The sequence below is a fragment of the Hippopotamus amphibius genome, chromosome 8 (assembly GCF_030028045.1).
Source record: "Hippopotamus amphibius kiboko isolate mHipAmp2 chromosome 8, mHipAmp2.hap2, whole genome shotgun sequence".
NCBI classification, from domain to species: domain Eukaryota; kingdom Metazoa; phylum Chordata; class Mammalia; order Artiodactyla; family Hippopotamidae; genus Hippopotamus; species Hippopotamus amphibius.
Window position 1 is genome coordinate 107,368,822 of NC_080193.1, and position 13,285 is coordinate 107,382,106.

General features: G+C 33.2%; 1 protein-coding gene across 2 annotated transcripts in view; it reads left to right on the forward strand.

Moving 5' to 3' along the window:
- PGAP1 (post-GPI attachment to proteins inositol deacylase 1) overlaps positions 1-8,742 on the forward strand; it is a 71,065-nt gene extending 62,323 nt beyond the window's left edge. Inside the window, exon 26 of one of the 2 annotated variants that reach the window (XR_009055075.1) lies at positions 998-1,039. Coding sequence is in view for 1 of the 2 variants with exons in the window: in XM_057745226.1 (XP_057601209.1) it covers positions 998-1,136 (139 nt within the window). In the remaining variant the exon portion in view is untranslated. Of the gene's footprint in view, positions 1-997 lie in introns of both variants that reach the window. The other variant, XM_057745226.1, reaches the window with a different exon arrangement.
- The last annotated feature ends 4,543 nt before the right edge of the window (positions 8,743-13,285 follow it).

Below are 13,285 nucleotides of genomic sequence, written 5' to 3' on the forward strand. Positions count from 1 at the left end.
TTTACCATTCTTTCTTTTATGTCTGAAACATGCCTTTTGTTCCTAATTTCTTGGACTATTCCTAAAGCTAAAAGCATAATAGTAATTACAGTTTATATACAAATACAATTTGTATGCAGATGTATTATATTTGTTTTCTTAGTTATGTGTTTTATTTGTTAGGATATAATAATTTTTTTCTTTAATAACTTAACCCTTAAAAGATATAATATCTAAGGTTTGCTTCCAAAAAATACGGGAGTGGAATTGGTTAGTAAAGGTGAAGTAAGGTTGGCCATGACTTGGTAATTTTGAAGCTGGGTGATGGGCCCATGACACTCATTATACAGTTAATCTACTTATGCATATGTTTAAAGTTTTCCATAATAAAATTTACTTTTCATTGACTGCCTGTTGGCTCTGGGAGCCTTTTCATTTGATTCTGGCAGGTAGTTGCAGATTTTCTAAAATCAGTCAGATCTGAGGTTTAAGTCTAAGGTTCTGTGTCCTTAGGCAAGTTTCTTAACCCCTCAGTTTCTCTGTTTTCAGAGTAAAAAGGTCATAGTCTTTCCTGACAGCATTTTTCTTTTAAAAATACTTAGTGTCTTGTCTCATGTGCTCCTGTTAGGAATTAAGGATGGTCCCTTTTTTATTTGGTTGAAGTTTAATAGGGTGCAAATAAATATTTCTGTAGCTATATCTTAGTAAACACTGATTTTTTTTTTCTTATTAGGATAAATCTCTAGAGGTAGAATTACTGAATAAAATTCCAATTAGTATTTTTCTGTGGTTAAAATTTAAAAGAACAAACAAAACTGGTTATTTAGTTACTAGAATATTTTTCTCTTTTCTAGCCAAAACTGACTTGTACTGATCTTTTTAAAAATTTTGGACAGTTAAATTCATTATATGAAAAATCACTTTTAACACTTTCTCAAAACTGTATAGAAGATTGACATATTCAGTTTTTGCTCACAATGTAGGTTACATTATAATGTATATTTCTGTCTCTTTACAGTAAATTGTTGAAGACTACTTCACAGTTTCCACTTCCTCTGGCTGTTGGTGTGATTGCTTTTGGGTCAGCACACTTATACAGGGTTCCATGCTTTGTCTTCATTCCTCTTTTACTCCATGCATTATGCAACTTTATGTAAGATTGGATCTAAGGGATGATAAAGATGGTTTATGCCTTTAGGCCCAGTAATAGGAGGGAACGCACAGATCCATCAATGTGGGCAGCAAGATCCTTTGGAGAAGACAAGTCTATTTTTACAATGTTGAAAATAGGAAATTAGTTTTGTAATGCTTGAGGAAAGTAGTTGAAGCATGGTTTTGTTTTGTCGTGTGACATCTGTGTACTAGTCATTTTTGAAAAATTAGTAAAAGGATATGGTGGTCCCTGTCTTTGAGGACTCCTCTGCATATGAGCCAGCCTGCTTGATTGGCCATGCCAGGATCTCCTCCTGAACACTCAGTAAATGTAGCATTGTTTGTATCCTCACCTCAAGCATCCTGCTCATTTCATCAAACTTTCTTTTGAAAAGTGGGTTACTTTGTATTTGCTACAGTATACATGTTGAAAAATAAGTCTTAAAAGATGAATGAACTTTAAGCTGCATTCTCAGAAATAGCCACAGTCTTTAGTCAGTTTTTGGCAGCTGCAGTGAACAAGATAGATCTTTTGTTTTCTTACATCTATGAAAATACAACTTTAAATTCTAAGGAGACATGTTTTCTTGGTAACCAAGCAAGGTTGATGAATGGAAACATAATTCAAATTCAAAACTTGATGAAATTTTCTTGTTTCTTTTCAAATAAGAATCTTATTTTGATTCTTAGTGAATATCAGGAGACTATTGAAGAGATATATTGCTAAATTTGAAGAGAATTCTCATAGATACTTATAGGTAATTGGAACAGATCAGTCGTTCAGTCTATACCATTTTATTTAATTCATTGACCCCATGGTTGCCAAAAGTGCCTCGGGTCATGATGGATTGTTAAAATAACTAAATTCCAGTGGTCAGAAAAAACTCTACATTTGCACAATTTTTGTCTACAGAAAAAAAATCAGCATGATCAAGTCTGGTACCACATATAATGTATAAAATTATACTATTAATGGAAGTGGAAAAACTGTTACCCCATTAATAGCATAAGTATAAACAATATACCTGAATAAGTTGGAGTGTTTAGCCGCTAGATTTAATAGTAGAATCTTAATTTGCCAAGGTGATTACTATTTGACAGGTAAGAGCATCATGTTTATATTTCATTTCAGATTTCAGCTCATTTTTAGGAATTAGGTAATGGAGCTAAGTATCTTCGCCTTAAGATAGAATTAACTCCGACTGGGATATATCTGGGTGATAGAGCTCTTCCTTTAGATGTGTATGCTGTAAATACCCAAAACCTCTCAAGTATAGCCCTTAAGTCCCAGTAACTCCGCAGTGGCACCTGTGAACGTGTGTCCTTGTTAGTACCCAGGCATGTCCTAGATTACCAGGTTCATTTTACCTGCCATTGCATCTGGAGTCCATTACAGCCTCTCAGCTGTTACTGCCTAATATAGGATTACCCCCACTTTACTGCCTGTAGAGGGTTGCCTCACTTCTTTTCTCAGTTGTTCCTCAGGTTCTTGCTGTTTTATCATCAGTTGAAGAGGGTCTTGCTCTTATCTCTGAGAGTTGTAAGTTTGATTCCATTGTTGTCTTTCCCAGCTTCATATTCAGTATTCATGTTTTCACTTACTGAGATCATTAAAGGGAAGTGATAACCTTATAGTAGACATGGTGGGCATACCAGGCTCTTGTTTGTTTGATAGAAGCAGCAAAAGGGATAAAATACAAAATGCTTGTGTGTTCATACCTGAAAGAAAGAGAATTTATTAGATTATACACTTTCCCATGGCATACCACGTATATATTTAAATAAGGACGCATCTACCTAGGTTTAGCTATACATGTAAATATACTCATAACAACTTTTGTACATATGGGGTCTTTTGTTTTTTCAGCCATATGTAGTTGTATTTCAAGTTACAGGTTAAATATGTCATTTAACTATTTCTGAATTTGAATTTAGGTCCATATAGAGAACTTAAGAAAATTCATTAATTTGAATCTTCTATTGACAGCCATAATTGTTGTGTTTATATCGTCTAAAGTCTCCTTGTTTAGTCATTCCTGCTCATGAATAAAATGTAACAAGCTTAAATTTCTCATTTTGAGAGTAGTACATTAGCTTTTTAAAGCGGCAGACTAGGCACACTAATTTCCATGAAAATAATTTCATGTGAGTGTAGTTATCAAGTCCTAAAGTCTTATTTGTTCCAACAAAATATTTTATTTTAGGACTATAAAAAGGATTCTAATTAAACATTGTAAACAACAGTAGTTTGGATTATTTTATATATATGTGTGTGGGTACACACACATACATACATATTTTGACAGGGTCTTCATCAAATCCTATGCACTTTAAACCGAAATAACTACCAGAGATGAGAAGGCAGGCTCTGTCTGAAGATTAGCAAAACTGATGTTTCTATTGCTTGAGAAAAGGAAAGTCCTTTGTCTTTAAATTATACATTATTTCAACCATGCCTACAATCTATATTATCACCTGGCAAAACAGCACAGGTTTATCAGAGATATTACTAAAAATGGAATTGTTTATTGGCAGTTAGGGATTATCTAATTTAGCAAACTTCAGAGCTCTATTGTTATAACATTTTTATTTAGTTTTTTTTTTTTTAGTTTCGAGTAAGTTTTAAACTTATAAAAGGTACTCCTAGACCCTGTTCTTGATGCCTAGATCAAATGTAGACTGGACAGGACAAACACTGAGTACTTTCAGTGTCTCTAAAGACTCCTCTGGAGTTATTACTATTATAATTTGGAACAGATAATATGATAGAAATCATTAACACTCTTTTTATCTTTTTCGTGTTGGAAATTACGCAGGTTCTGCTAGCTCTTTTCTTGGTTGTTACCGGAATGAAAGTATTTAAAACAGTAGTCCTAAAAACAAAACCATTTGTACCTGGTTAATTACTGATTTTGAGTCTCTTCAATGTATACTGATCATGTGTTGATTAATCTTTAATTTTTTTTCATATTTTGCTCAGATAAATTCAGACGTGTATAATGGAATACATTTTCTTGTTTGAACTCCACTATAGCATCTGCATGATTATACAGTAAGGAAAAGAAATAAGAAACTATAGTAGGCCTAGTAAATGTTTGTTGTTGATTATTCTGTCACTCATGCATATGGTACACATTTCCACCACGCACACATACTTACGTGAGGCAGGTTATCTGATTTGTTCATTATCTAGTTCCCATTCTTTCCTTAACCCTTCAGACTTTTCACTTACAGCGTAGTGTATTCTTTTCACCTCACTGCTCATTAGCATCTCCTACAGAAGGTGGTCAAGGAAAATAAAACTCAATAAAAGCTAAAACTCAATTTTCAATTTATCCTTGAAAGCTTTCAGGAAATGGGGGAAACACAAAGATGATGAGATAAACTAGGGCTGTTGATTCCCAAATCCCCAGACAATTCAAATAGCCTGTTTTCACCTTAAGCATTAGGTCTGAAGTAATGTAATAACATCTTGCTTTATTATGAGGTTTGGTGTAAAACCTTGCAGTGCTACATTTGTATTTTTTTAGGAACTTGTTATTAAAATCACTTGGGGAAAAAATTTTTAATGTGTTGGGACCTTCTATGACTAAGGTATTTGTTGTTTATTTTTCATCATCACTTTTTGGTTTTTTTGTGTTTTAGATTTGTGAAATTATAGGAAACGATACTTTGTGAAGTTTTGTGGGGGAAGTCAATTTGGAGAGTATAGCACTTCCCAGGATAAAGGAAGCAGTAAAAGTGTCTTTGTATTATGAAATTAGACCCAGAGAGAAAACTTCTTGCCACATAAGGTAAATGTAGAAGATACTTTTACAAAACAGACAAATGATTGGGAGCTGAAATTTTATCCCAGTCTTTTTGAACAAAGGACATTTCAAGTTTTGTAATGAAGTTTTACATTATTAGTCATGCATTCTTTCACACTATATTTTAACAGCCTGAGGAACTAGAAAGTTTATGAGGCTACTCATGTTCTTTACTTTTAATAAGGATGTTAGGAAAGAAAAGTCAGATCCGTAATGTGAATCCAAGTATGTGTACTAAGTGCTCAAGAATTCACATTTTTTGATAAATAAATTATATTATGAATACAGATGGCCTAATTTTAGATATTAAACTTAGTCTTAAGAATAGAATAAAATTTGGAAATAGAATAAACTGTTATTTCATTTATAGTAGAAATGTAACAGTACACCTGAATTGGTAATGTTGCTTTCAAAAGTTAGATGATACTCCAGGCTACATCTTGATTACATTGTCTGTAGTTGAAAATTTTTACATCAAATAGAGTACTTTCTAAAAGTGTTTGGCATGTTATGTTGCCAAAAAAGACTGTTTTGAAATACCGAGTAACCAATTCATTTCTGATGACTTTGTATAGGACTTGATATAAGTGAGTCAGATTTATTCTGTACTCATTCTGTACATTGTAACTTTGAACACTTACAAAAAACTGTATATGTTGATGTAGTTTTATTAGTTAATGTAAATTTGTTTGCATATTTGAACCCTAGTGTTAGTTTTGGAAGTCTAAAAGTAGCCATTTTTGTGAACTTCATATGCTTTTTTTTTTAGTGTTATATTGGTTTTTAGTATTTATGTAATAGAAATGTTGCTAGTAAAAGATTTCTAGACAAAGCATAGAACTATTAAGTGTTCAAAAGCCTAAGTGACAGGCATATTTTATATTTCATGTTGCACTTGTTTTGTTTCATATGGACTTTTTACATCCCTTTTTTAGGAAAAAAAGACACATTTGATTTTTTTTTTAGCATAAAACTCTACATTGGGAAATAGAACTGTACTCATATGGTTAGCAAAACACACTTTGCCACCAAAGCTGAATGAAACTGTAAAATACCTCCAGATATTTGTGCCAATGAACTTTTCTTACCATATTGGGATTAAAGCAAAAATAATCTTTTCAGTATTTTTCTTCTAAGACTTATATTAAATACACAAATCATCAAAACTTATCCTCCATATCCTGATTTTTCTTTGAAAATGTATAAAGCTTATAGCATATTGTATTCTGTTTTGTCTGATTTCTGTAATAGTGTTTTCTGGTTTTATTGGGTGAGAGTTAGTTTACCGAATAATGATCTGTCAGTAATTAGTTGAAGATATCATTCAGGTAATCTTGTTTCAGATTCATTCTGTAAAACTTTAAATTCTGTTGCCCAGATCATTTTTAGTACAGGTGTCTCTCATTGATGTAATAAATTTATTGTGGAATTTCTGTTGTTTTCTATGTGTTTCCATTCAACCCCTTTAGAGAGTCACATGTTTCATAGGGGAAGTTATCCACTAGAACTTAACATGATGCAATGAAGTAAACATTGTAAAATGCATCTTAAAGGAAAATATAAAAGCAGTCGAGTTAATGCTAAAATGTTAACATTGATGTCGTAGTATCTCATGAGAGAAAAGCAGAAATATGATTCAGAAACTGTTGTGTTTATCTGGTTGAAATTCTTTAATTTCTCTCCTATAGAAAATTTCAGAGGGAATTTCAGTCACTCATATTATGGTTTTTCCCATAATTTAATGTCACTTAACTGTTTCTCTGCCCAGTCATGTTGATGCAGTTTGCACAGGTAGCCTTGGGAGTAAAAAGGCAGCAGAGAAAGCCAAGTATTAAAATGTTTGGCCTTGATTTAGTTACAGTTTATCCAATTATCTGGTGGGAATGTAGATGATATTAATAAAAAAGATGATATACAAGACCTAAAAATTCATTGAACATTATTTTTGAAATGAATTTGTCCTTTGTATTGAATAATTTTATCCTAAGTAGGAGATGCCTGTATTTAACATAACCATGCTTTCTACATTGTCAGATATGTATTTGTTGGAATATTGGTAGAAATAATCTTCTCTGCCTCCACTATGGAAGGGGGAAAATCCAATTTTTAGTGTATATAAATTAGGAAATTGTGTATTTACATTTTTAAAAATATAAAAATGACTTAGATATATTATTTTGAAGTAATTGTATTACCATTTCTTAAACTTATGACTAACTATAAATGTAGCAACATACCCATGAGAAACCAGACCAAAATTGAATGCATATTATCACTGTGACCTTGAACTTATAGTTGTTTGGGATAAAACAGACTGTGCCTTAAAATGATGAAGGAATGCCCTGCAATTTTATAACTATGTATTTTATTATGGGTGGTCTTCTCAAATTGGCCCCAAATCCTTTTCTTTGAGGTTGATGAAGTAAAAATTTTAAATAAAATAAAAGTTGATTAGTATTTCCCTTAGTATTTGCTGAACTATTGCTCTAGAGGCCTCCCTTAATTTCCACAATTACCATTTCAAATTAAAATTGACTTACACTTCATAGACATAGAAAATTAAGTTTGGCTAAAGTTTCTGAAAATAAATTTATTTTAGGGAGAAGGTGGTGGCACTTCTGAACTTATTACACATGGAAAAATTAATCTTCAAATGTAACTTTTTATATTTTTAATGAATAATCTGTCAAAGACATGAATTCTTCCCTAAGACCTGTACTTATTTTTCCTCAGATTATTGAGGCTCGTATTTGTTATATCAAATAAAGTTAGTTTAGTCAATAACAATTTTTCAGTATTTAAATATTAACTCAGATTCATGTAAATTTTTAAACATTATCTTTCTTCCCTTTTACTTTTTCCTTCCTAATTATTTTTAAGGTATCAGAGAGAACTGGCTCCAGATTTTTGTGGGTTTTTCTTTTAATGTAAAGACTTACAGTTTTACTGTGCTTATTTAAAGTAATGGATATAATTTCTGTCAAAACAAATTATTCCACTCATCAGACATTCATGGTCTCAGCTAAAAGATTCCCACATTTCTGTGTACGCAGAATTTTTTGTATATTTTTCCATTTCAATTTTGAACATAAACTCAACACTCTTCTTTCTTCTCATTTTACCTCCACTGCCTCCCATCAAAGACAAAAATATAGGTTTCTCTAAAAGTATGTAGAAAGAAAACGTGTCTTTCCTTAAAGCATGATCAAATTGAGATGGAAATAGTTTGAGCAAGGGTATGTAATACAATAAAATACATAGCTGTCAACCCGCATCAGTTTCTATATTATAGTTAAAAGTTTATAGAGAACAAACTGTGTTATACTGAGATAGACTCAGCAATTATTTATTTGCAAATCAATAATTTTATTCTCATCCAGAAAATGAAGTGCATAGTAATAATACTTAACAGTGCAAAACAACTTGTTCTATAGTATATATGGAAAAATGATTGTCACCTTGCAGATCTTTCCTTTTAAACATGCATGATCTTCTCCAGTACTTGGTACAATGTATGGTATACTAAATACATTTATGTGTAATTTTGTGTGTATTTTTTGTATGGTATAATTAACGTTACATTTAACTGGCTGTAATTCACAGAAAGTGCTATTTATTGTACTCTGTAGAGTGTTGTGAATGTTTTTATCTGTGTTTCACCATTATGGTGTAAGGTTTAATAGATGAATATTTGCCTTCAGTCTCCGCTCAGGTATTAATGTGTAGCAGTTTTTGGTGCTTTCTTTTTAATCCGTCATAATCTGGTGTTCTGAATGTTCAATAATAAATTTGGTGAACAAGACCACGTGGTGCAGAATTGCTTACCAGTTCACTTACTCCACAATACCATCTCAGGAAAGATCCTTAAGAATGATTTCTTTACAGCATGTCTAGCATTTTAGAAGTTTTGAGTGCCTAAGCATGGGACAGGATAAATATGATACATCACAGGTAAGTATTGGAAGCAAGATAATTTCCAGTATTTCCCCAGTTGGTATTTTGTAGCTTCCCATATGCATTTGTATGGACATTTCATAGTTCACATTCTATTTTAAGGAATATACGGTTATGTTTCTCCCGGAGATCATGCTTTCCACTTCCCTTATGCTAACTTGATATATATTCTTGGGTGCCCCATTTCCCAAATTACACAAGAACAATTTAGACATTTTTTGAAAACATTCCCTGGTCATTCTAGGACTACCTAAATTTGATCTGTAGGGAGGAGACCTGGGATTCTGTTTTAACAAGTGCCTCAGACATTGCTTTAGTCAATAAAATTTAACTTGTTAGGGCTCCTGGAAGCAACTAAGAATACTGTCTTGAAGATTATAAGATACCAAAGTGACACTACATAATTTGAGAATTTAGTGTAGCTCTAAACTTTATTATAGATGGATGACAAGAGTCAAATGGGGGATTAGTGTCTTCTTACACATTGATTAGAACAGATTGTTTTCTATATTATTTTAACCAACATCTCTAAATACATGAAAATTTATAAATTATCTGCATGTGTTAACATTGTATATATTATTAAATATACCCCGGAAGAGTAAATGTTTAAAGGTGAGAAATATACAACTAGAAATTTTAATATTGATATTTTCCTTGGATACTTAGAGGATCATCTTGAAAGCCACTGGAGTGTACAGCATGAAAGCCTTATAGGCTTTTCCCACAGCTTATGTATATAGCTGCACAGCAAATTACAAATTTAACAGCACAAATCTGTGTGTGAGTCTGGGCACAGACCAGCTGTGTTCTCTGCTCAGAATCACACTTCTGAAATCAAGGTATCAGGACTGCAGTCCCATCTGAGACTCATTGAGATTGTTACAGGTGGAGGTTCCTGTTTTGTTGGCTGTCAGCTTCTTAGCTCCCTGTGCGTTTCCCTGCTGTTTAGCCCTCCACAAAGGGTGGTTACTCCTTCATGGCCAGCAAGGAGAATTCCTCTCACATCTTGATTCTCTTCAACTTCCTTTGTCTGTGACCTTTAGACCCAGATTTAGAGGGCTCTTGTTAGCAGCTTGGATCCAATGAGATAGTTTCTCTTTTGATTAACTCAAGGTCAACCTTAATTATAGCTGCAAAATCCTTTTTGCCATATGTAGGGTAACATCATATTCCCATGTACAAATTCTGTTCACACTCAAGAGACATTGATGATGTGAGGTGTGTACACTAGAGGGTAAGAAGTATGCCTACCATGCAATATTAGGGAACTAAAGTCTTTTTCATAATTGCTGTGCTTAAATAATATTTATTCCATAGTTTTAATTGAAAGAGCTGATAAATAGAACATATTTCAGTGAAAGAAAAACACCTCAATTCTTGGATTGAAACTTAACACAACCCTTAGAGGAGATGAAAACAATTTCCCATCCTTGGGTTAGTGTGTTTGAGATTATAATTAGTTTAGAGATTTTGTTCTTTCTTGTTTCTTTTGAACAGTTGGAACTTGGATATAGCCTGAAATTAAGGAATAGTAGACTAGCTCACCTTATCAAGTGAATGGAAACATTTACTGTACTTAATAGATATAATTTCATATTGTGTATAAGTCAAGAGTAATGACCAACTCAAACAAAATTACATAAAACATTAAAATTGAGCTTTTAAAAATACTTCTAGTGATTTGCTTTTCTCTCAAATATGTTTGGAGAAAGAATTGTTTCATTAGACTTCCCAGGTGTGTTTAAATCATAGTATACTGTGTAAATGGAAATCTTCAGGTTTTGCAGTTATGTGCTCATTTGAATATCATGTATGTAAATCAGCCTATCCTTCAGTATCAAATAGTTTTATAAGGTATGTTCACATGCTAAAAAAGATTCAATCATTATGCCTTTTACTTTTAGTGTTTGTGCCATTCTGATCAAGAAAGAACTATATCGAGGTGGGGGGAGTCAAGGAAGGGAGGGAATATGGGGATATGTGTATAAAAACAGATGACTGAACCTGGCTGTACCCCCAAAAAAATAAAAATAAAAATAAAGAATATAAAAAAAAAAAACTATAGAAGGTTAGGAGAAAAATGGCTAGAATGATCTAGGAATTAGAGTGTAAGATTTGACTGAAACAGTAAAGGCCTTTTTACTCTGGAATTGTAGATATTGCATTAGAAGGTGCTTGAAGAGGAAACTTCATGTTTCACACTATTTTCATTCCCCAGCTTACAGGAAATAACAGCGTTTTATGTGGTAGACATTACAGAGATGGTTACCCTTAAGAAAGTGATACAGGATTGGGGTGGAGGAGAGAGGAACAAAACTTTTCTGTAAGAGATTTGACTTAGTGGAGAAAAATGGAATTTAGTTAAGAAAGGAACTTGGTTCACTCTTTTTCAGAAAACCAAAGTATACAATATAGTTGCATTTTAAACTAGGAATGTGTAACATTCACTGCATTTAAAAATCTTTGTTCTAGCTAATTTTTAAGTAGAATGAATAAAAAGTTTAGTTACATTTATAATTTACAGAGGCACAGAGTGCTATAGAAGGAAATATGATTGTTTTGGGCAATGATCTCCAAACTTCTTTGATTGCACACCCTTATCTAAAAAGCTTTGAACTTTAACCCTATAAACATAATACTACTATAATAATATGTAAACTTTAATTATATGTAATTTTTAGATATAATTTTATTATATGTAATTAACATGTAATTTTAATAGAAGAAAAACTTATCAGATATGTTTAAATTGTTTTTAATTCTTAATGAGCCTGACAGAAGAGTAAAAGTGTATAGACACTGATAAATTTTCTTCTGTTGGTTTGTGCTTGCATTACTGGTATTATTATTATTTTTTTAAATTTATTTATTTATTTTTTTTGGGGGGGGTACACCAGGTTCAATCAACTGTTTTTATACACATATCCCCGTATTCCCTCCCTTCCTTGACGCCCCCCCCCTCGAGTCCCCCCCACCCTCCCCGCCCCAGACTGGTATTATTTTTAAATTTTGTTGTAAGGAGTAGTTTCTTGTAAGGTGTATTTTTAAGCTGCTTATTCATTTTGTGATAGTTATGTTAGTTAAAAGTAGATAATGTGATAAATACTTAATATAATGCATGAATTTTAAGTAGCTCATAGATACTACAGTGTCACAATATGCTTAAACAAGTGAATGAAGAAAACTAGTGGGGTGCCATCATCCTCCAACAAACTAGAATGCCCACGCTGCTCTCAGAATATATCCCACCCTCGACATGTGATCAGCTATGAAAAAGGCTAAGGGAGGGAGGGCATTGGTATCAATCCATGTATAAAATGCTAGTACATTAATTTGTTGGTTGAAAATGAATTGTTTTCTTTCCACATCCCAACGTGTTGCCTTGCACAGCACTTAGAATGTACACAATCCCATTATTGGGGAAAGTTTAGAATCTATTTTGTAAGCCTTTGAGGTTGTTTTTAATGGGTTTTAGTATCTGTGTTATCCTGAAAGGAAAAAATGAGGTTTCTGGAACAGGAACCAGCTATTATTACTTAAAGCGGGAACCACTACAGTTCCCCTTGCACCATTCTTCCTCCTTGAGGACGTGAGAAGAGCCAGGTGAACCCTGAATGTTCAAGTGGGGTTTTCTGTTTTGTTGCTCTCCACCACTGGAGAGGAACCCTGAAATTATAAATCTGGGAGTTTATGTAAGCCACATGCTGCCCTCTTCCCCTCCTGAGAGAGGAAGTAAAGCCTTTGTTCCCAAATGTTTTGCAGTCTTTTAGAATGTAAACCAATGGCTCCAGGTTTCATTTCGCCATAAAAACGTGTGGCTCCACCGAACAGGGGGCAAGGGGGAGAAGAGAAGTGAAGAGTAAATGTTTCTGGGAAAAGGAAACGTGTCTTTATAGCGTGTCAGTTTCCTTTGTCCAGGAAGCCAAATCCATGCAGAAACATGAAAATATACATGAGGCATTGTTTCCCTCATAGCCTTCTTCGGGTCCAGAGATAATGCCTCACTCTATGCTCGCGTCACTGTTAGAAACATTTAATGACCCAATGAATTGAGTAGGGCACCTTAAATGTCATGACTTATAATCCTTCAGCTGTGATTGGGTAGGGTAGGCAGGAATGAAACTGGTAGAGCCAGCATTGGAGAGTTCTTTTCTAATACTAAAGTTTGTAAAATCTTCATGTGTGAAAAAAATTAATGGGAATATAATATGTAGGGTAGAATGGAAGTAGGTGAGACAAGGAGAAGGAGATCATTTATAAAGCTGCCAAAAAATTTGGAAGACTAGTAATAATGATTTAAACTAGGTTGAGAGCCAAAAAAAGAGTGAACCAATGTAAGGGGGAACCTAAAGTCTGGCCTCTTTAGGGCTCAGCAACCAATTGGATGT